Source organism: Seriola aureovittata, chromosome 2 (genome assembly GCF_021018895.1).
Source record: "Seriola aureovittata isolate HTS-2021-v1 ecotype China chromosome 2, ASM2101889v1, whole genome shotgun sequence".
NCBI classification, from domain to species: Eukaryota; Metazoa; Chordata; class Actinopteri; order Carangiformes; family Carangidae; genus Seriola; species Seriola aureovittata.
In genome coordinates, this window is record NC_079365.1 from 25599264 (window position 1) to 25624337 (window position 25074).

General features: G+C 41.1%; 2 protein-coding genes across 2 annotated transcripts; both read left to right on the forward strand.

The window, feature by feature from the left end:
* Nucleotides 1-2289: 2289 nt before the first annotated feature.
* Nucleotides 2290-5224, forward strand: LOC130181861 (nuclear factor 7, ovary-like). Its single transcript, XM_056396333.1, has 2 exons — nucleotides 2290-2589; nucleotides 2683-5224. The coding sequence occupies exon 2, from the start codon at nucleotides 2700-2702 to the stop codon at nucleotides 4092-4094; it is 1395 nt and encodes a 464-aa protein (XP_056252308.1). The 5' UTR covers nucleotides 2290-2589; nucleotides 2683-2699; the 3' UTR covers nucleotides 4095-5224.
* Nucleotides 5225-16748: 11524 nt separating this feature from the next.
* On the forward strand, nucleotides 16749-24351 carry gpr37l1a (G protein-coupled receptor 37 like 1a). Its single transcript, XM_056401923.1, has 2 exons — nucleotides 16749-17668; nucleotides 20586-24351. The coding sequence occupies exons 1-2, from the start codon at nucleotides 17018-17020 to the stop codon at nucleotides 21612-21614; spliced, it is 1680 nt and encodes a 559-aa protein (XP_056257898.1). The 5' UTR covers nucleotides 16749-17017; the 3' UTR covers nucleotides 21615-24351.
* The last annotated feature ends 723 nt before the right edge of the window (nucleotides 24352-25074 follow it).

Consider the following 25074-nt stretch of genomic DNA (forward strand, 5'->3'; position numbering starts at 1 on the left):
AGGATTTGAGTCATTGTTCTTTTGGTGGGCTACGATTAATAAAAATGTTGATTGGATAAATGACATTTACTATTACCAACAACGGTTTGTGAACTACACACGAGATGGGTTTAAAGGAATAGCTGAACAATTAGAGAAAACAAGCCTGATGGCATGGCAGAACAGAGTGGCCCTAGACATGCTCTTAGCTGAGAAAGGAGGTGTTTGTAAGATGTTCGGTGATAAGTGTTGCACCTTTATTTCAAACAATACAGCCCCTGATGGAAGCATCACTAGAGCCATCCAAGGCCTGACAGCTCTCTCACAGGAGCTGGTAGAAAATGCTGGTGTAGACAAACCCTTTACCAGAATGATGGAGAATTGGTTTGGGAGGTGGAGTGGATTAATCTCTTCTTTTCTAGTCTCTATTGCAGTTGCAGCGGCTCTTCTTTCTGTCTGCGGTTGTTGTTGCATACCATGTCTACGAGGACTTATCCAAAGGCTGATTGATACCGCCATAACAAAAACTTTGATGTACCAACATATACCAACTGATATTGATGAGGATGATGATGAAAGTATTGTTTAAAAATGTGCCTTGTGATGATGGATGAACGAACTATGAAGTACAATATGAAAATCCTCGAAGAAGAGTAGTGTGTGGAAAATACGGATGTACCTGATTCACCTGTGATAAAATGCTTTAATTGAGTTTTATTTACTACAAGTTCATAAAGTATTAACAAGAGGGAAATGTTGGAAAAATTGTGATACTTTATGATAAACATAACCATCTTAAAGGGAAACTATTATCCTGTATAGAACTTTCCATTATTGTGTTTACTTTTTAAGACAGGAGTTGTCAGAGAGGAGCGCAGTGACCTTCGTTGTTCTTCTTCGCTGTTATCATTAGCTATGATAAGGCATGAATCGAGTCTCTATTGTGTCTGTCTCATTTCAGCAAGAATGTGAGGTCGCTCTCATATATTCTAGGTATAAATTCTGTGTGAATCTTGCATTCTTTGAACATTTGCACTGCAAGCTCTGGTGTGATAATTTTCCTAACAATTAATTAATTATCTTTTTGTGTGTTTCATGGTCCAATCAGATGTGATCTCATGACACAGACTAATACAACATATAAATAACAACAAACCACAAGTTGTAGCTTTAGAGCAGTTGTTTCTAAACTGAAGAAAAAATGAAATCATGTTTTACACTGAAAAACAATTTAAAAGTTACTGGATTAAACCAAGTTTTAGTTTATTCCAGATCTCAATCATCCATTTTGTCTTTAAATGATGAAAAACTAAATCTTTAATCAAACCAGAATTGATTGGTTTCCAGTATGAAATGACTCCCAGCAGCTGGGTGACCAGTGGGAATAATAAAGGGCTCCTGGGCCTGTTCAGTAATCCACCCAAACTGAACCATGTAACTGATTTTAATTGAACTGACTTAAATGATGAACTGCAGAATTTAGAGTGAAAATAGTGCAACCATTACCTGTGTGTTATAAGAGTTACAAATGTCAATAAAGTTTTGTCAAGTGAAAGAAATGTTCACTTCATTTGTGCATTTGTCTCAACAAACCACAGACTGTATCTGTCTCTCTCTTTATGTACAGTTTGATTAAAGGAGTCAGCTGTTCACCTTTGAGGTCAGTCTCCCCCTCAGCATGATGCTGCCTCCACCATGCTTCACTGTTGGGACGGTGTTGGGCAGGTGATGAGCGGTACCTGGTCTCATCCAGACATGACGCTCAGAACTGAGGTCAAACAGTTCAGTCTTGGTTTCATCAGACCAGAGAATCCTGTTTCTCACAGTCTGAGTCCTTTAGGGAAATGTCCAGCACACAGACAGAGAGGGACAGTTCAACCTTTATGGCTTTTGTCCCTTTATGTCTGATGACCATTCTGACTGTGGCTGTTCTTGTTCTAATGGCGTTACTGAGGACAGAGCGCTCGCCAGCTGTGCTTCATCGACCCGAGGCTGGGTGGTCAACGAAGAGTTTTAACCAACAGATGTTGCTGGTGAGCTTCAACCCTGATCTGTGAGACCTGACATAGACAGGTGTAAGGTCTCTCTGAATTAACCACAGGTTTATATACAGTTTGATTAAAGGAGGCAGCAAAGTCTCACAAACCTTAAGCTCTGTGAGAAAAGCAACATTTTGTCACTTAATACATTTTTAAATTTTTTAATAAAAACCACATAAATTTGTTTCGTCAGCATGAAAATCTTGTAGCTGTTCACCTTTGACGTCAGTCTCTAAAACAGATCTTTGGTCACAATCACCAAAGCGACACTATCAGTTTACATTCCTGCAAGGAATCAATAGTTAAGAATGAAACACACCCTGTATAACTGCTGGAGCAACAACATTTATTAGAGGAAGTCTGACGAAGCTCCACCCCTCACCTGACTCACCTGAGACAAACCAGGAAACAGTTTGTTCTTCTTCACTAAAGAGACACAGACTGAAAAACAGACGATCAGATTCACCTTCAGACCAAACCAACAACTTCCTCTGAGTGAGTCCAGCTGCAGGAGAGAGACGTGGGAAACTACAACACTGCCGCTTCAACCTGCTGAAACTCCACACTGAAGGTGAGTTTGACAAAAACCACGACTCAAAGTGAAAGTAAATCTCAGTGAAGTTAGTAGAGGACTGACTGTACTTCCTGTCTGCTGTGTTTTCAGCTTCACTCACAGACTAAATGGCTTCCAGGTCAGAGGAGGATTTCTACTGTCCTGTCTGTCATGACGTCTTTAGAGATCCTGTTGTTCTGTCATGTAGCCACAGCTTCTGTAAAGACTGTCTGAAGAGCTGGTGGAGAGAGAAACCAACACGTGAGTGTCCAGTTTGTAAGAGAAGATCTTCAAAGGATCAACCACCTTCAAACCTGGCTCTAAAGAACCTGTGTGAGGCCTTCAAACAGGAGAGAGATCAGAGATCTTCAGAGTCTCTCTGCAGTCTGCACTCTGAGAGACTCAAACTCTTCTGTCTGGACCATCAGCAGCCAGTTTGTGTCGTCTGCAGAGATTCAGAAAAACACACCAACCACAGATTCAGACCCATCGATGAAGCTGCTCCACAACACAAGAAGGAACTTCAGGAAACTCTGGAGCCCTTAAAGAGGAAGTTAAAGGGTTGTGAACAAGTTAAAGAGGAGTTTGATCAAACAGCAGAATACATTAAGATCCAGGCCCAACACACAGAGAGGCAGATTAAGGAGCAGTTTAAGAAGCTTCACCAGTTTCTAGAGGAGGAAGAGGAGGCCAGGATCACTGCTCTGAGGGAGGAAGAGGAGCAGAAGAGTCAGATGATGAAGGAGAAGATGGAGGCTCTGAGCAGAGAGATAGCAGCTCTGTCACACACAGTCAGAGTCACAGAGGAAGAGCTGAGAGCTGAAGACGTCTCATTCCTGCACAACTACAAGGTTACAGTGGAAAGAGTCCAGCAGCGCCTCCTGCTGGATGATCCACAGCTGGACTCAGGAGCTCTGATAGACCAGGCCAAACATCTGGGCAACCTGACCTTCAACATCTGGAACAAGATGAAGGATGTGGTCTCCTACAATCCTGTGATTCTGGACCCAAACACTGCTCATCCAGAACTCATCCTGTCTGAGGATCTGACCAGTGTGAGATTTGGAGAGAAACAGCAGCTTCCTGCCAATCCAGAGAGGAATGATAAATACCACATTGTCCAGGGATCTGAGGGTTTTAACTCAGGGACTCACAGCTGGGATGTTGAAGTTGGAGACAATACATACTGGTCACTGGGTGTTTTAGCAGAGTCTTTCCAGAGGAAGAGAATCATGTTTGCTGGATTCTGGAGAATAGGTTGCTTTGCAGGTAAATACTCAGCACGATCACCACCAGCTTCATCCACTGATCTGTCAGTCCAGAAGAAGCTCCAGAGGATCAGAGTGAATCTGGACTGGAACAGAGGAAGATTGTCGTTCTCTGATCCTGATACTAACACACACATACACACCTTCACACACACTTTCACTGAGAAGCTGTTTCCATACATTAGCACTGTTGATAAACTGAAGATCTCACCACTGAAGGTCTCTGTGACAGTGGAACAGAGCAGTTACAGATAAAGAGGATGATCATATTTATAATGTTGTTTATGTCTTAAAGGGAAAAGTCAGTGAATTTAAGGTGTGAAGCTGCACCTGTCCTCCTGCTGCCTCATTACTGCAAAGCTCTGTTTATGTTCCTTTTAGCTCTCACTGTTTCTTATTTTCTGTTTATTGTTGTTTAGTGTAACAAGTTGCTTTTTATATCTATTCACAACTTTTTAATCTGTAAATTTATTTTAAACTGAGTTTGCTCTTTTATGTTTGGTTCATTTGTCCTTTTCTCTTCTTGTTGCTGTGTAATTTAAACTTGTTGTTAATTTTGGCGACACTTTACATCATGAATCACAATGTCATATTTTCCACTTCACAAAACCTGATCTTTATTTGCATTGCTATATTCTCACTCCATTAGAATTGAACTGGATTAATTAATTATCTTTTTGTATTAACATGGTCCAATCAGAGGGGATCACATGACACAGACTAATACAACATGTAAATAACAACAAACCACGGGTTGTAGCTTTAGAGCAGTTGTTTCTAAACTGAAGACAAAATGAAATCATGTTTTACACTGAAAAACAATTTAAAAGTTACTGGATTAAACCAAGTTTTAGTTTATTCCAGATCTCAATCATCCATTTTGTCTTTAAATGATGAAAAACTAAATCTTTAATCAAACCAGAATTGATTGGTTTCCAGTATGAAATGACTCCCAGCAGCTGGGTGACCAGTGGGAATAATAAAGGGCTCCTGGGCCTGTTCAGTAATCCACCCAAACTGAACCATGTTACTGATTTTAATTGAACTGACTTAAATGATGAACTGCAGAATTTAGAGTGAAAATAGTGCAACCATTACCTGTGTGTTATAAGATTTACAAATGTCAATAAAGTTTTGTCAAGTGAAAGAAATGTTCACTTCATTTGTTCATTTGTCTCAACAAACCACAGACTGTATCTGTCTCTCTCTTTATGTACAATTTGATTAAAGGAGCAGCAAAGTCTCACAAACCTTAAACTCTGTGAGAAAAGCAACATTTTGTCACTTAATAAATTTGGTTAAAAGAAAAAAAAAGATTAAATAAAAACCAGAAGAATCTTTTTCGTCAGCATGAAAATCTTGTAGCTGTTCACCTTTGAGGTCAGTCTCCCCCTCAGCATGATGCTGCCTCCACCATGCTTCACTGTTGGGACGGTGATGGGCAGGTGATGAGCGGTACCTGGTCTCATCCAGACATGACGCTCAGAACTGAGGTCAAACAGTTCAGTCTTGGTTTCATCAGACCAGAGAATCCTGTTTCTCACAGTCTGAGTCCTTTAGGGAAATGTCCAGCACATAGACAGAGAGGGACAGTTCAACCTTTATGGGTTTTATCCCTTTACGTCCGATGACCATTCTGACTGTGGCTGTTCTTGTTCTAATGGCGTTACTGAGGACAGAGCGCTCGCCAGCTGTGCTCCATCGACCCGAGGCTGGGTGGTCAACGAAGAGTTTTAACCAACAGATGTTGCTGGTGAGCTTCAACCCTGATCTGTGAGACCTGACATAGACAGGTGTGAGGTCTCTCTGAATTAACCACAGGTGGACGCCGATCAAGGTCCACATGGAAGAGTCACCAGAATAAACCTGACCTTTGACCTCATCACTGAAGTCAAGTCTGAAGTCTGGAGAGCAACATCTGGAAAAGCCAGAGGTGTTTTGCAAACAAGTTAAAACTGATCACTGTTACTCCCTCCAGTTACAACACGAACACAAGGCGTTCTTGTAGATTTATTGCATCCATACCGTCAACATGCCGTGAGAACTGGATGAATACAAAATGCGAAATTATAAATTTACAGACATAAATTCTCACAGAGAATAATCATTTACTATGAAACATATGTTACAAACAAAATAAATCTTACATAATTATTTAACTTGAAGACGAAAGCCACTTAAATAATGAATAATTAGCATCGAAGCTTCGGTAAGGTAACATGCAGTTATCACGTGAACTCAATAATTACAAACATATAGAAATAAAATAGACTTGCATTCTTCATTGGCTGCGTGAACTAAAGGGGGTAAGAAAATGAACCTCCAGCCTTTTGAGTCTTCATTCAGCTTCATACACTTAATACAGTGAGAGACCTTTTTCCATCCTCTCTGAAGAACCAAACCCTTTTTCACCCGTTCTCCTGCTCAGCGCGACACTAACCAAAAACCCAACACACAACAACGCAAAGAAGATTTGTTCCACTATCAAATATTACACAGCTCCTTTTCATGTATGTTTTACGTGTATTCTAACTAATAATCATGTTAATAAATGAAATAAATATTTTTATCCAAACATGAAATTATTCTAATTTTGAACTTAAATGATTAAATGAACTTAAATTGTATGACTATCTCTGATGGCAGCTACATTCCCACCAAATCACCTGTGATTTCTCTAATGAACTTAAGTGTAGGATTCAAATAAGAACATCCTTAAAGAAAAGAAAAGAAAGGTAGACAGACAGCTGCACTACTCGGCTGCAAGCAGGGGAACCGTCTTGTGGACAGGCCGCTCCAGATAAGTTGGTTTGCTGAGACGTTTTCCTTTTTCATCCATCCTTACCCAGATATACTTCAGTGACCTTGGTCAGTTTCCACTCATTCCGTGGTGCAGTGTCGTCTCGCACAATCACTATATCATCAACCTTTGCATTTCTGCACGTCTTTTGCCATTTTTGTCTCTGTTGCAGGTTTAACAGCTACTCTTTCTTCCATCTAGACCAGAACTCATTGGCTAAATGTTGCACTTTGCGCCATCTTTTGTGAAGATACAGGTCTTCATTGACGAACTGTCCAGGTGGTGGCAAGAGAACTGAAGACTTCATTGTCAGAATATGACCAGGTGTAAGAGGCTGTGGCCCAGCTGGATCATTGAGTAAGTGAGCTGTTAAAGGTCTGCTGTTTGTGATTACCATGACTTCGTAAAGGTAAGTTCGCAAAGATGACCCATCAAGCCTTCTGGATGACTGATCCAGAATAGATGTCAGCACACTTCTTATTGTTCTGATTTGCCTTTCCCAGGCTCCACCCATACGGCTGGCAGATGGAGGGTTCATGACAAACTTACAGCCTAGGTGCTTAAGGCCCTCTTGGTCCATCTCTTTTACAGCTTCCAGGAATTCACGATTAGCACCAACAAAATCAGTTCCCTGATCAGACCGTGGAACGTTTCCACGTAAGGCAATGAAGACGTGAACGTCAGCGTCCTGGAGGATGAAAGAACATCTGTAATATTCTCTCTGTATATATTTTAAACTTCAGAGAGACGACAGTGATGACGGATGAATAAATATTTTTCCCAAAGATCACGGGGCTCAGATGAATACACTGACGTCTCCCTCCACCTGGTTTCCTGCCTCTTGTTTCAACGGCACAGTGATTGTAAAAGTTTTGAATGAAAAGTATTTGACGTTTTATTCTGGAGGAAAAATTGACTGATGCAGAATAAGTCATTTAATCTAATTTGTTTTTTTCATGTTTATTTCATTGACCACGAGCCACTGAAGAATGTGAACTTATTTGAACGACAGTTTATAGTGTTTTGTTCTCCAGTTTTCTCAGAAATAAATAATCCAGGCTTGGTCTAATAGTCATAACACTTAGAGCCATAAGGTGGAATTAAAGTTACGTAGAAGTTGCCTCACTGTCTGGTTACTACTTGTGCTGCAGGTACATCCGCGGTCTTCCACACGTATTGGTTTTTATTATTGAACATTTTGTTTAATTATAGTCAAAAGCCAAATAATCACATAAAGGCTGAGATCAGTGTGGAACCGCAGCAGCATTTCCTCATTTTACAGCTCAGAGAAATTGGATACCAGTGCCAAGTGTTTTATGTACAGATGTAAAGATGCAAAGATAATGTAGATAAAGAAAAACTATGTCTGGCCTTGGATCAAGTGGTTTCCTTCATTCTGCTGGATCACAGAGGTTTAACCACAGGCTCCAACACACACTCATTCAAAAAAACACCAACTTCTCTCATGAAATACTCAGTCGATTCGGTGTGAGGGGCTAAATTCACACCTCTCGTTCAGTGTTCTGGTGGTCCATCTGAAAATAATCATCTAATTAGATATTTTTATTACTATTAGACATTAGGCCTTAAAAACGGGTATTTTTGGGGGCGTGTCTGTTTGATTGATATGCCTGGTCTGCAATGATTGATCAGATGACGCGGCAGGCCGGGAGGTCGATCACCGGAGGGGAGCTTGGGTCGTGTGTGCATCGTATTGAATCGGTTGTGTTAAATTTCTCTTATTTTTCTTAATATTTGTCGGCGGAGGAGGAATTTTGCACTGACAGTTTTACTGTTTGTTCCTTAGTTTTAATGAGTTTTCGGTTCACAGTAATTATGGCTCGTTCTTCGGCACTAACAGACTGGAGAGACGCTGATAAACAGTTTCTTTCGGTGAGTAAATGTTTATTTTCTTTAACGTCCTACAGTTTTAACGTGTATGATGCTCCTAAAAGCTAGAGCGTTTTTTCCCTACGCGCTTTGACCAGAAAACAGGAGACAGTCAACATCCAAATTAATATTAGAGTTAATGTGAATAACAGATGCACTTTGCTAACCTAGCTAGCTAGCTAGCTAGCTAGCTGATTACTTAGTGTTTGCTATGGTAACCGTACCTTGTCCCAAACATGGACAAGGATAAATATAGTTGAACAATTAACTCACTCTCTTAATTTCTGTCTCCTCTTCTCGCTGGTATCTTGTTGTATTGAGTTCAATACACAATGTATAATAGAACATTATCTTGTAGGGGTTTGTCATTTAATACTGTGAATTCATACACAGGAGTCCTCAACTGAAGCAGGTATTCATGCACCTGTCCTGACAGCTGGTATGTGTGTGATTAACTGTGATCCACCATGTCTGAACTAAAGTGTTTGTCTTTTACTGTCATTCAAAGGAATCCACACTGAAAACTGAAGGACTGGTGCCAACAGAAGGAGACTGTCATGTATGGACAAAGGAGACTGCATGGACATCCTTAGTTCTCAAATGAGCTGTGATGATGATGGTGATGATGATAATGATGATGCCAGAAAACAGCTTCAGTTCAGCTTCCTCTGATGAGAAGACAGACCAGCTGTTTAGACATTTGTTATGTGCCAGTCAGAACTTGTCTGCTTTAGTTCCTGGCTGCTGCAAAGCCTCAAATGATGTCACTGTGATGTCACTTACTCTCTGTGATGTCACTTAAAAGCAACAGTACATTGTTTATAGACAAAACATGTTAGTGTGACGGGGTGGTAAATCAAAATGAGGGACACATACAAATCATTACATTTTTACAAAAAAGTATGTTTTTATTAAATTAATATCTTATGTAAATAGGGACACACATATAATCCTGACGAATAAAGGTTTGATAAAAAAACAACATTTAATGGTGATATTTTTCGATACAAATGTCAAGTTGTTCATGTTCTAAGGAAAAATGGCTAAAAATACTATGTTAGTCTTTATAAATAGTATTTTCTCATTTAATATCATCGTAAGAGTACTTGACTTAATGGTTTTAAGATTTGGAAACCTACTTTTGCACATTTTTGTGCCTTATGCATCTCATCAAATGTTGCGGACCCAAATGGCTCCCGTTTCATAAAATGACTCATCTATCTTCTGTATGGGGATATAGAGGTATAGCTTTATTGCAGATCAACTTCTGTTAGGGCATGTACATGTGTGTATACATGTCTTGCTGTGGTTGTGGGGACAAATTTGTGTTTGAAACCATCAGTGTGAGGTTATTTTGGCCAGTTGCGACAGCTTCAAAAGGCTTTTAGAGGGACACCTGCAGTGACTGAGGTCAGTGTCAGGATGAGTCTCCATGACATGAATGAGACTCAATGTAATGTCCTTTGTAAAGATTGATACTTGAGGAGTGAAGTACATGCACCAAGCAGCCGGCACGTTCAAAAGTTCTCCAGGAATTTTTCTAGTACTTTTAATATTATCCTCTACTGGCGCAATCTTCCATAATTGTGTCATCACTTCAGCTCTTTCTTGTTCAACTTTCTGCATGATATAAAAATATGTTCAACTGAGCTTAAGCGCAGTCACCTGGATTTTAAAGTGTGCTTTGTCTGTATGCTAATAAGGCTGCGCCACCTCTGTGACGGGATTGGTCGGAACAGAGAGGAGGAGCCTCCGACTCCACGGCCATCTTCTCCTATTGGTGCGGCAATGATCCTGCCAGCCCTCACCACAGCTGCTGCCGTTTAAGCATCAGAGGAAGAGAGTTTAAGAGCCCGGCCCGCACATCATTAGTAGCGGCTGACATGATATGCAGCTCGCCTCTGTGCTGCCGTTGTGAACATTTGTGTATAATTTGTGATTTGGTTTGAGATGCTGGTAGTGATTGTTGGGGACTGGGCTAGGTTTAAAATTCTGATTGTGCATCACACCCTTAGAAAAAGGCTGTTAAACACATTAGGAACAGGGGTGCTGCTTCTTGTGTTTTTTGGGCTGGTTAGAATCGCATAGTTAGGCTCTTTGTTGGCTCCTGTTCCCCTACTTCAGTTGTCCTCTTGCCTTGTTTGTATATTTGTTTACTTATTTATCCTCCTGTTAACGCAATAAATTAATCCAGTAAATGTGATTTACCAATAACACCTGGTTTTATGTTGTTTCCGTTTTCCCCTAGCTGGGTCGTAACACAAAGCTTGCCAACATATGGTGACTGGGAAGATGGACGCCAGAAGCCAACGTGGTTGTAGTGAACTGAAACCTGGTTTTATGAGCAGTCCGCGGTCAGTAAGTGAAATACTGTAAAATATTTCCCAGGCTGTTGTATCTTCTTTGCTTGCAGAAATCAACTGCCTGGTACTGGATGCGAGTCCCACGGCGTCTGAGGTTTTAATTTCTCAGCGAAGTGGTTCCACAAAGGGTTTATATCTTGATGCTTCATGTGAACAGTGCAACATCTACTGGCCTGAATACAAAACAGGCAAATACAAACATTTGTACATCACAAATTGAATGTAAGTATAAGGGAAAGCATGATTGTATTTTATTTTCCAAGCACAGATTTGTATACTGTCAAAGCAAATCACAATATGTTTTGTATGCATCAAATGTGTCAATATCAGTCAAGTTAAGCTCAATGTCTTTGTTTTAACTTAAGTGTCGAAACTGTAAGCCGTTTTGCAATGTGGGCAAAGAACATGTAGCTTTACTATTAAATGTCAGCTTTGGTGGTTGTGCTGTAAAGGTGCAATATAAGATGTGGCCAGAACTTTAGTTTTAAAATGTTCAAAAAAACGAATTAACACTATCAACAGTGTGTGAAGCAGCCACAATGACGATGTCATGGTCAAGATCTCAATCTGTTGTATTTCAGTCATCTACTGAAATGCGCATGCGCACCAGCCAGCCCCGACCTGTCCTGTGTTGTAATACCACTTTGTGACACTAGAGGCTGTGTGAGTCAGTGGAGCGTCAAGTCTGCCCTCAGTCCCACGAAGAACAACTTCCAGCAGTTTGAGGTTAGCATCACAGAAACACAGGAATGGCTGAACCTCCTAAAAGGTAATATTCATCTGCGTCCCGAAGGACCGCTCCCGACAAGAAACCAAGTTCAACGGCAAAGAAAAGAAGCAACACGAGTAAATCTCGATGTGGCTTTCCACCGCCGGAGACAGCTAACTTTCCTGTTAGCCTGGTGAGTAGCTTCAACATTAGCGCTTTAGCTAAAAGTATAATCAGCGCAACGACTGACAAACCGTACCGACAAACATTTCAGGTGGTGATATTGACGTTGTCGACAGACGTTTTAGCGGTTACTAGGATTGTGTCTGTTGCTCTCGGCTGTTGTACAGCTAGTGACGTCAGTAACTTTATGCTCATCTTGTAACTGATGACTGTAACTTGAGATTGTATGGACCCAGTAGACCGAGTGACAACATGTCGATCGGTTCATGTTGTAACCACTTTACATTACTGTTAGGAGATTAGCCATGACTGAAAGTGCACTAGGTCTTTACATTTCTCAGGAGATTTCATCATCCCTCTGTCTTTATCAGGACCTGAGCCAGTACAGATGCAACACTGCCTCCACCCGTCTCACCAACGGCAGAGAGTCCAGACAGTGAGGAGGGTCTAGGTGAGTAACATGCTATCATTCACTTTTAAAAGTAAGACTTATGTATACCACTGATTTTAAATCAGACCCGCAGTGTGTACATGTTCATACTGCTGATTCTTTACAGTATATCCATATTTGTATTGCTGCATTTGTTGGTTATATAGTGTGTGTACATTGAATTCTCATCATACCTCTAGTTGTTTACTCTTCATTTCTTTGCATTTAAATTTCATAATATTCATACTGTGTTTTTGCATATTCATATCTATCTTCACAATTTAATATACACACACAACAGATTTAACATGTTTGTTTATAAAGAACTTGTATGATCTAAAGGAATTGTCCTATCGCATGTTTGTCTGTATCAGGACCAGAAGTCCAGTCTAATCACCAATGATGCACCAGCCTTTTCTTCTGCATCTGGCCTCATCAATCAACCCCATTACATCAACACCTTGAGGTATTATCCCTGCACATGACGGATATTGTCTATTCTGTGATCTTTTGCACATCTCCTAATCAATACCTTTTGCACATCTTGCCCAGCAGGAGTTTTGTCATTCTAAAACACTTTTGTACATAGTTTTGTAGTATTGTTTTATTTATTTAATATATGTATCGATGTATATTTATGTTTGACTGTTGCAGTATTTTACTTTTATTTCCTCTGACTATGTTAATTGGATACTACACCAAACCAAATATCTTGTAAGTGAAAACCTGCTTGGCAATAAACCTTATTTTCTGAGTCTGCCTTTGTTATGATGTCGTCATCCCGTCCTCATGTTGCTATAGCCTGCCAAGGACTACCCATGTGATCCTATTTTCACACCTGAATTTAAATTCTACTTGTAACCTCAGTGTCACACACTTGCAGGAATTTTGAGCACCACATTTTACAGTTTTGTGCTTTGCATGTGTACATAGACAGAAGCTTTTCCTCTTTCAGTGTTTTTGTGTGTGTCTTCTTCACATGTACATGTATCATTTGTTCAGATTTAGTCATAAAGTCTTGTTTTAATTACAATATATGCTAAATGAAGTTTAAATGGATGATTGATACATCTTTTATCTTCTGAAATCCTTAGAATGCTTCAAAAACATTTCATAGTCAAAAGAGGAGCTGATTATGTCCTTATTTTTCCTTTTGTGTTTTCATGGATGGCAGAATAAGTTGGGGGCTAGCTGCCGTTTTTGTTAGCATTAGCATTTTTTTTGATTTCCTCTATTGGTCAACACAGACAGGGGAGGGGGCTAGCATTAGCAGTAGTTATAGCAGCTGGCTTTATGGCTTTTTTCATTGATGTATGAATTTACCTGTGCGTTTACAGTATATAGACCCCCCCCCACACACACACACACACACACACACACACACATTTTCATTAGCTCAAGCATTAGCAGCTGGTTTGCTGGTGCTTTTTATTAATGAATGAATTTAACAATTTCATTATATTTCAAAATGATAAGTGGAGGTGCTGGTTTGGTATCTTTAGCATTAACTTTTTTTTTTTTTTTTTTCTTCCAATTTGAAAAAAAAAAGGCGACATGGGGGGGTATCTTATTAGCAGCTAGCCTGCTGGCATTGTTCATTGATGAATGACTAACAATTTCATAAGAATGTAAAATAACAGGCGGGGGGATGGCCCGCATCTTTATTGATTACAAACGGTCAAACAAGGTGATGCAGAAGACATTTTAAACATGAAGCACGATAGACAAGTGACAATGTATATAAAGTGACATTTTGTTTGTAATTGTATAATTTTTAACTATTATTGTCATTGTTATTATAATAATGACAATAATAGTTAAAATAAGTTATAATAATTGTTGTTATTATTATATAATAATAATAATAATGACAATAATAGTTAAAATAATAGTTATAATTGTAAAAATAACAATTATAATGTTAACAATGATATATTGCAATAAATGATAATGATGATAATGGCAGCAATGAACGTGTGCAGTTACAGTACATAGAGCTGCCCCCCATTTTCATCAGCGCTACCATTTGCAGCTAGTTGGTCATTGATGAATGAATTTAACGATTTCATTATAAAATTGCAAAATGACAAGTGGGGGGGCTATCTGGCTTGCAGTAGTATTAGCAGTTTGCTTGCTAGCATTGTTCATTGATGATTGCATTTAATGATTTATAAGATTATTCAAAATAATACAATGTAAAAAAAGGAACTTTCTAAATGCACTGTATGTCTAACTGATCTGTCCAACAGCCATCTGTAGTATTGTTTCCCAACAGGTTCACACACAAATAAACACAATAACATTTGAAATCTTTCTCTGTCCCTCACTCTCTCCCTCCAGGTGACAAAGAAGCTCGTTGGTGCTGCTTCCTGAACGGCTGCCTGGGTTACCGATATGGGTGTGTTGGCTTGGACCCCCGGAGGTGCCTGTTGTCACATTGAGGCATAGCGGTCCTCGCTGGAGGGGAAGCACAGGATGCTCGGCCTGACTGTTGCCAAGGTGATCCAGAGAATCTCCTGGGAGGAGTGGAGGCTCCGCTGTTGGAGGAAGACACATGGGGCAGAGGAGACGGCCCTCCTCATCCAGGATCTCCACGTCACCCTGGACGTCTCTTTCCTGGATTCTCTCTGCATCCAGGACATATGGAGACACAGAGGCGCCACCTCAGCTGCATTCAGGACTCACCAGGTGTGCAGCTGTACACAGAGACTGGTAGACTGACAAAGGCAGCGACGGGGAAGAACACCTCCTGTCCTGGGAAGGAGAGTCTCCAGAGGTGAGATTCACTTCCGATATCACTGTTTCCTCTAATGAATATCAGATCTATATTAACACACACTGCTCTCTGATTATCTTTCAGTCGTCTTCTTGGACTGAACTCGGGCCCTGCAAAATGGGCCAGTGTTAGCTGCCTGGTGGAGGCCGTTTGCAACCAGCTCTGCCGTCTTCACCCAGTGGCCACGTGGTCCAGAGGGACCGTGAGGACTCGGTGGTCATTCATTCTCAAGGATTATGTGGCTATTAGAGAGGCAGTGCTGGCCGACCCGAGGTTGATGGCTCAGACCAACATCCGGCTCTTTGAATTGAGGACTCAGTGGTAAGAGTTTGTCATAAAGCTGAAAGCTGAAAATCCTAAAACAATCTGTGTTTGTCTGTGTTCAGGTGCTGGCCAGACTCTCCCTTCAGCAAAGGGTCGGTCCTTGGTACAGGTGGGACAAGGACAGCCCTTTAACTTCAATGTCCCAGAGGAGCAGCCTGTGCCCTCCAGCAGGGGTCTGCTTCCTCCTCCTTCACTTCCTTCAAACGATGAACAGCATGGCCCCTCCCCACTTCTGTTCAGCCACCTCCTCACTTAGCAAGTGTGTCCAACCCAGAAGGATTGACACTGACCTCACTCACATTGCAGGTGTGTCACACTGTGTGATTGTTGGTGGAAAGACTGTGGAGGGAAGAGATGAAGAGAAGACAGGAGGACAACGTTTTCTATCTTCATGTATAACTTTTAATTGACATTATTTATAATTATTATATTTTATTTCTTGCATTTGGAGTGGTGTTTGTGTCACCTGATGTCTCATGACGATCTCAGTCCAGTGTTCCCTCTCTTTCAGCTCTGTGTTTGGTCTCCACCAGCTCCTGAGTTGAAATCTGTCTCTTTAGCTTCTTAATGCTCCACTATGTTCACCAGCTGCTCTCGGATATTTTTACTCAAGCACCTCTTCAAAGACACAAGAAGCACATCCCTCAAAAGACGCCCTTTTTTCACCCCTGAAATGATCAGTACGTGCTTACAGATTCGCACACACCCGCGCACACCCACGCGCACACCTACACACACACACACACAGACACACACACACAAGAAACTCTTGGGGCCCCCTGGTAGTCACATGGCTACATAATATAACAGGTAAAAATACAAGAATTTCATGCATTGGCCTACAATGGGAAAATGGTTGAATCTGGTGAAATACAGTAAAAATGTCAAATATCACTACTTTTCCTCAAAATGAAATGCTGACATTACAGAATGCATGGTTTTATACTGTAATGGCTGTGAGATTAAAAAATGTGGTTTCAATGAGGCATTTTTGGCCACGAAGGTGTCCAGAGGGAGTATATAGCACTACATAAAAAAATACTAATGTAATCAAATCAATTTTGTCGCTAATCTTTGACATATCCAAGACTCTAATCACCACCAAAGGCTCATCCCCTTACTATTTATTATATGGAAAATAATTCATTTTTTTTATGTTTTTTTGTAATAAATGATAAAATAATTCAAATAATTAAACTGGCATTGAAAGGGTTAAAATCCTGAAAATGATTGAATGTTTGGTAGTTTTGAGCAAGTTTGAAGTTGTTTAAGAGATTTATGAAAAAAAAAGCGGAAAAAAATATTGATGTATGATGATTTTTAAAAGCAGTTTTTTTTGTGCGTGTACATTTTTGCCACGAAGGTGTCCAGAGGGTAGTAAATTTGAGGAGGGCATAAGGGTTAAACATTTTTAAACTAGATCTTACACATTGCTCCTTTAAGCCAAACTCGAGGCTTCAAAACGGCAGTTCACAAACCAATAGGTGACGTCACGGCAGTTTCCACACAAGTGCAGCTGAGGAGCAGCAGACTCAAACTTCTCCATCAGGACCGGAGGGAGCCGGGCTGTGGGACAAACAGTTTTATGGACAGGTTTCATTTCAGCAGTCAAATTTTAGTTGCAGCACATGTCTGTGAAAGAGGCAGATAACACGGACCACTTGCGTTTAGTTCAACGGTAAAAAAAAAAAAAAAAAAAAAAAATGAGACCGGTTTTGTTTGTTTTGCTTCTTCTTATTCGGACCTCGGAGCTCCGTCATGTCCGCTCTGACCTGGAGACACAGCGAGCGGAGGATGCTGACACGACGACTGCGGGAGCAGAGGACTCTCTCTCCCCTGAAAGGACTTCTGTGGACGGGACTTCTGAAAGTTGGGGAACTCCCGACCTGAAGCGAGTCCCCCGAGGAGCCAAAGACGGGAGCTCCAGGAAAAGAGACCCGCACTCTCCGAGCAGTTACGGTGGGCAACCGCGGCGATACGACGACCCGAGCGGTTACTTCACCACACAGCGGACTGACCGGTTCACCTCCGCCCCGGCGGGTAACTCTTCGTCGGGTCGGGGATCGGGGCTTCTCAACCCGCTTTTCCCAATCACCGACGGCGCCTACTGGGCATACGCAGTGATGCTGCTCGCCCTCGTGCTGTTTGCCGCGGGCATCGTGGGGAACCTCGCGCTCATGTGCATCGTGTGGCACAACTTCTACCTGAAGAGCGCGTGGAACTGCATCCTGGCGGGGCTGGCATTCTGGGATTTCCTCGTGCTATTCTTCTGCCTTCCAGTGGTGGTCTTCCACGAGCTCACATTGAAGAGGTTGCTAGGAGACCTGTCCTGTCGGCTCGTGCCCTACCTGGAGGTGAGGGGAAGTAGAACGTAGGAATGAGGGAGAGGTGTTCATATTACCTTTAACAGGACAGGTGAAAGGTCACGGATGGATTACTGAATAGAGCAACTGGGCACAGGTGTCAGGGGGAAGCACTGCCCCAAAAATGACTACAAAGAGACACCAAACTACCGCAAACAGACTGAAAACGACCACAATAAGACTCCAAACTACCACAAAATATTCAAAACAACCAGAAAAAGACTTGAGCCAACTACAAAGAGCCTCAAAGTGACTGCACAGATGTGCAACAACTGTAAAGAGATGCTAAACAACCAGAAAGAGACTAGACAAAGACACACAAAACAATCCATGAAATAGTCACAACAACCACAAAATGACACAAAATGACAACATCTACAATGAGATATGAAATGACCAATAAGAGACTCAAAATGACCACAAAGAGACTCAAAATAATTAAAGTAAGACCAACTATAAACCAAAACCAAATTATAGTGAGTTTACACTGAAACAGAGAAAATCAGCAATCCTTACTCTGGGGAAGCTGCAACAAGAGAATGATGCTGATGTTTTTGATTGAAAAATTACAACTTATTAATTGGTTAAAAGACAAATTTGCTGTCAGGAATTGCTTTGAGAAATGTTTTTAATTGACTCGCTGTATAAATTAACCAAACCTTATGTTAAACTAAATGCTATAAGGTTTTTTTAGTGTTCTGTATTTGTACCAGAGGCTCAGAAATCAAACCACCACAGTGAAGCAGGAAAATGTCAAACAAGTTAAACTGTTAAAACAAACAACTTATTGTGATGATAATTCATTTTAATTAGTCCCATTAAAAAAACAGCCTGGCTTCACACTCAGTGCTGTTTTTACACCCCCGTGTTAGACTCATTGTAAATGTTTTCCAGCTTAATGAAGGGACTTGTCTGCGATGAATGGCCTGATTGTGTCTTGTCGCTCCTCAGTTTGAGACTCAGAGTTGTCTTCACTTTCAACAAACGTGTTATGGTCTGTTTGGCCTCTTCACTCGTCTGTTATGAACCATCAGGGGAGGCCGGTGGTGGTGGTGGTGGTGGTGGTGGTGGGGGGGGGGGGGGGGGGGGGGGGGGGGGGGGGGGGTCCCGCATGAAGTGACTCTTCTTCCCCAGCTCACAGAGCCACACAGGGAAACACAGAGATGTTGAAGCAGCTGCTGAATTTGGAGACATGAAGGACAAACTGTGTTAAAGAGCTGGGGAGAGTTTATATCCTTCTTTTTAAACAGACACAAACAGACATTAAACAGACATTTGTAGGTTATTTTAAAACCCAGTGTTTATTCGGCCTTTTAGTTTAATGATTAATTGATTTATCATTGGAACCCCAGTTGCTAATTGCTTGTTTAATTCAAAACCCCAAAAAGATTGGCAGCAGTTTATAACATAAAACAAAGAAAACAAGGATATTATCACAATCAAGAAGCTGGAGCTGGAGAATATTTGACATTGACAGTGAATTAATCAAAATTGATTAAATTGTTTCAGCTCTAATCATATCATAATATAATAAAAACAATCGATCAACTAATTGATTAATCGACTAATGGTTGCTCCTCTTAATATAATATTGACTCTGAACCTGCTGCCGCAGTGTAGAGCATTATGTTGATTAAAAGCTCAGCCAATCAGTATTTAAGCTTAGAGGGTAAATTACCGCTGCAGAGTAATAGTGTAGCGCTGTAACAGCCTGTTGATTACCACTGTTGGCTTCATCGGTCTCGTGTCTCTACATGGACACAGACTGTGGATCCTTGTCTTTCCTCTAAACCAGCTTCATACGCCTCCACAGCTTTAAATCACTTAAGTGGACTTTAACTAAAACGTAATAACAACTTGTATGAAGCAGCCTTTAACGAGGTCAGGTTGCCGCCTCCTTGCTCGGTGCTTTACCTATTGTTATGCTAATTAATGAATTAATTCCTTGCTAATTAATTAACATTTTTTTTAAATGCTCCTCAGCAGTTTGTATCGAGCAGTGTTTAAAGCAGGTCAGGCTGCCAGCTGCCCCCGTGCTCTGTTAGTTAAACTATTTTCATGCTAATTAGAGCTCGTTGTTAATTATCTTGTGTTGTGTCTTAACTGTTTGAGGTCATTAAGCACTCACAGAGGGAGGACAAGTCTCTGTAAAGATAGTCCAAGTTTTTGGCCAAAACCACAGACTTTGATGTGCGGGAGGCACCGATAAGTGTCCCCAGTGTGTGGACCGTAGAGCTGCTGCAGCACACCTGCTCTCCATTCCCTCTCTGACTCTTTCCGTTTCCTTATTTCTTTTTTCTATAGATTAAAGTTAGGCTGTTTTTTTTTGTTTTTGTTTTTTTTTCAACCTGGCTCTTACTGCTGTTACAAGGCAGCATAAACCCTCAAACTTGTTCTTCGAGCAACAAAACATCGTCCTGTGCTCAGTTTAGACCGTCTGCATGAACTCTGTCGAACAGGTCGCGTCTGAATCAATACAGGACAACCTGCAGGGTGAACCTGGAAGTAGCTCTGCAATATATATATATATATCATATTGAGTTATAAAAAAAAAGGCATTAGATATTTTGAATTATATTGTGCAGTTTAAAAGCAGAGCTCATCATCATGTGATTTTTTTTATTCCAGTACAGGACCAGAGTTAATTTTTGCTGATACCAAACATTGACCCTTTTTAGTAGCGCTTTTCAATAAGACACTCTTTATATGTGTTTAAAGGGTGTCACTAATGGCTTTAGTGATAAATGATTTACTAATGTTTCATAGATCATTTATAAGCCTTTAATAAGAACAACATTTGGGTCAGATGAGACTGGTTCAGGACTGGTTCTTATGATCTGATTTTCTGCAGGTGTACAAAAGAAACTTGTGCCATTAACCTTTGTTTCTCTGTCATTTTGTCTGTCAGGTGACGTCTCTGGGTGTGGCCACATTCAGTCTCTGTGCTCTGAGTATTGATCGTTTCCACGCAGCCACCGGCCCCGGGCCTCTTCAGACACCGAAGGTGGAGCCCTGCCAGTCCATCCTGTCCAAGCTGTCGGTCATCTGGTTGGGCTCCTTGGTGCTGGCCACCCCCGAACTGCTTCTGTGGCAGCTCCTCCAGGAAACTGTCAGCCTGCCGTCGCTGCCCACTGAGCTGCAGCACAGCCAGTCGGGGGGCTCACTGATGGCAGCGTTCAGAGCCCGGACAGACACGTTTAAGGTGGATATTTGTGTGCGGGAGCCGTCCGTCGAGCTCCCAGAGAGCATCTACTCTCTGGTGCTGACCTACCACGAGGCTCGCATGTGGTGGTTCTTTGGGTGCTACCTCTGTTTGCCACTGCTCTTCACTCTGGCATGTGACTTGGTGACGAGGCAAGTGTTAGCCCAGCGTCTACTGCAGAAACCTGAGGGTGACAAGGTGACCGTCAGATGCGCCTCCTCCTCTTCATCTTCCTCCACCACAAAGAAAAAGCAGCATGTGAGAGAGTACAGGCTGCGCTCCACTGTGATGGCGCTCACCATCCTGTACATCACATGCAACCTGCCGGAGAGCATTTGCAACATCACCCTGGCGTACATCTCTGCCCCAGTGTCCGATGCGCTCCCGGCTCTGGCTCTGCCAGCGCTTGGCTTGATTGGACAGTTCTTGTTGTTCGTGCGATGCTCGGCGACGCCGGTGTTGCTGCTGTGCCTGTGTCGCTCACTGGGCCAGGCCTTCATGGACTGCTGCTGCTGCTGCTGTGAAGAGTGTCTCCCTGACGGCAACTCTTCCTCATCCTCTTCTGTGTCAGCCGTAGCCACCTCCAGCCTTTCCTCACCCACGCTTTCCTCGCCCTCTCCATCCTCCCTGTCTCCGTCCAGCAAAGAGGAGACGATGAAGAGTGTGTTGGCGCCAGAGCCAGCGGTCTATGACAGGGTGAAAGACTCTTCAGCAACGATCGGGACGCCCTGCTGAGGCCCAGAACTGCCACACATGTAACTTTAAAAGGATCATTTAGGTTTATTACAACTTTGATCTTATTTTTATAGTTTTGTCCTTCATTTCTGTCAGTGATAATAACGTTGTACTCCGCAAGTTAATGGCTGAGATCTGGGAACACTGTGGCATCACTAAGTCTGACAGGTGAAGGAAAATTAGCAGATGGACAATCAGGCTGGAAACAATCCAAAAGTTTATTCACATCACACTATATGGCCAAAAGTATGTGAACACCCGTGTCTGGGTCTGTTTTTCTCGGGTTGAGTTCCTTAGTTCCAGTGAAGGGACGTCTTTATAGTGTGTTTCCAGCTCCGTGTCAACAGTTCGGGGGAAACACCCTTCCTTGTTTCAACATGACAGTGGCCCCATGAAGAAATGGGTTTTCCCAGTTCGTTGTAGAAGGACTTGACTGGCCTCCACAGAGGACTGACCTCAACCCCATCTAATACATTAGGGATGAACTAAACACCGACTCTGAGCCAGACCTTATTACCCGACATCAGTGTTGGACTTTATTAATGCTGTTGTGGCTGAATGGGAACAAATCCCTGCAGCCAGGATCCAACATCAGGTGGAGAAACCTGAAACCAGAAGTGGAGGCTGTTACAGTGTGTCACACACAGTATATGGGGATATTACTCAGGTGTCCATATACTTTTTACATACTTTTGTACACATACTTCTGGCCATGTAGTGTATCTAAACCACTTTATTTATTAGTGATAAAACTACAAATACAGTAAGTACAGAAGGTCAAAATTAAAGCAGAAAGTGGGTTTGCGAGTGAACTTGTCTAATTGTCCGACTGCTTGTGTTTCTGGACCTTCCAGATCTCTTTTTACTGAAATGTTTCTTTTTTATTTCTCAGGTTTCTTTCCCCTGATCTTATTGAGATTACCTGATAAGTTACAGGTAGTATCAATCATTTTCTCTGATCTCAGCTGTGAAGTTAGTGAGTAAAATGTTCTTATAGAAATAGTGGACAAAACTACCAAAATAAACCCAAGATGTAATAAACTGGAATATTCTTTTAATCTCTGTATGAACTGAGGGTGTAGAGCCACTCTAGGAGCAGAAACATGTCTGACTAGAGTTAATTAGAGATAATTGTGTAAAATATAGAGACTGTTTTCATAAAAAAGGAGTTTAGATGGATTTAATCCTGATATTGAAGGACTCATAATAGTTTTGCAGTTTTTTTATGCTACAGTTGTAGTTATTAATAATTATCTAATACTCATTCAGGATATTAGAATTACCTTCTCTAAGTACTGTATAGAGAGAAACACTGCATAATTTTAGGACGGTTTTATGGATAAACCGAAGATGAAGACATACTGAGATTTTTGACGGCAGACTGACAGACTGCTGTTCATGACCTTTTCTTTTCTTTCATTTTTTGCTGTTGCTGCTCATACATGGCTCATGTATGCCTGACTTACATGGTGTCTACAGAGAACGTGTCATGTAAGTAGCACGTCGCAGCTCTGGCCGTGTGAAACACAAGCAGTTACATGGCCGAAATGTATCCTGTATAGACAGCAGGTTAAAAATGTTGTGAGATATCAATCGAAATTTTGAACCTACATGAAGCAATTCAGTGTGAAGTGTGACCTTTTCTACTTGTTTATACGTTTGGTTTAGTAAAGTTTGGATTTTCCTCAAAGAGACTGTTTTTCAGTACCTGTGACTAATTCCCTCTTTATTATTATATTATTATTATCTGATACAAACATTAGAGCTGTTGATGGATGCTCTAACTGTGTTTACAGAGCTTTTTATTCCACTAACACCTGCAATAGAAACAGACTGAGTTACACCTTTCACAATATGTTCAGCAGATCAAACTTTCTTATTAGTTATATATATTAGTTTATTTAGTTTATAAGTTTTAAGAGTCGTTTTTTTTTTTTTTTTAACAAAACTGCAATTCCTTCAGCAGTCGAATCCTAAATTTGGATCACTTCCTAAAAGTCTGGCGTTAATCTATATTTTCCTTATTGTCAACAAACCCGGTGGAAAAACCAAAACAAAGAAAGAACTCATCATATTAACAAGTATTGCCTGTGTGTCCAAAGCTTCTGTGCCATAGAGCTCCACTGTTGTCCACTGAAAAACTATTAAAAACACATCAATGAGCCGCACTGTTGCACTGGGTGACATGTTGTTTATCGTTTGTTGCCAGAAATACTCACCAGAGCAGCAGATGTGGATTAATCCGCCACTGAAAACAAGTGTTGTGTTTGTACTGGTGTTTGAGTTAAAAAACTACAGAGCCCACAACTGCCCAGCTGTTTTAGTAAGTTGCAGAAAAATGAAACTGTATTTTTGTTTTGTTTTATAAGATTTACGTCTTCAGTTTGATCCAATGGGCTTGAGGCTGAGTGCCACAGACACATTAGAGAAGTCAGAAAGTAAAGAGAGGCAGGACTCGCACCTTGGCTGTGATGTGCACATGGGATTTGTTGACAATGAGAAATATATAAAATAACCTGAGCCATATTCTTTATATTACCTCCTCCTAACAAATTACAGTGTCTCTTGGCCTCCATAAAAAAGTAAGAATCACTAGAGTGCTTATTGTTATATAAAAACATAATACATATTTTTTACGAAAATCTACAAAAAGTAATGGATTTCCACGTGCTGTCAGAACTCTCTAAAATGTATTTATATTTTGTCTTAAAATATAAAATTGGAATTTTCTTATTAAGTTAAGTTTGATTTATTTCTGCAGAAATCTGATTCAGATTTAAATTAAATGTTAAGCTGCCAAACAACAGTAGGAAAAAAGTCTGAGAGTAAAGTTTAAAAAAAAAAAATCAAAAGAGAAATGTTCTTTTTTCCAAACAAAGAGGCCAAAACACAGAGAGGGAACAGGAAAAGTTTCCTGGTGGTAGAGAGTTGAATTTGGTCCTAAACAATAATTTAATTCAGTGAACATCTGAACACCTTCAGAGGATCCTCATGTGGATTCATTTTATTTGGAAAGAGGCAGAGTTGGCTCATGTGTGCTCTGATCTCCGTCAGCAGGAATGCTACGCAGCGGTGCTCTCAACACCCACTGAAGGAGAAAGCCGTTCAAGTCGGACTGTGACGCTCCTTTTTGTCATCATTCAATTACTGAAGGTCACAGCTTCACAATAACAGTTGGCCTTTGAGTTTCTGCAGACATAATGAACACAGCCGCTCTGTGACCAGTTGCCGGGGAGAGCAGACAAGAATTCCTTGCTCACCCAAACATTTTCAGGCCTTTCTCAGCTTTTTTCTTTTCTTTCTCTTGATCTAAAGAAAATGTCATGCATTTCTTCTAACAAAAAATGTCTGTAACATTGTGAATATGTTGTAATGTACAATTCTGTACATTTAGAGAAACCTACTACACAGGTATGTGAAGAATACGAAGCGTAGAGCATGCACATCCAAAAAAAAACAA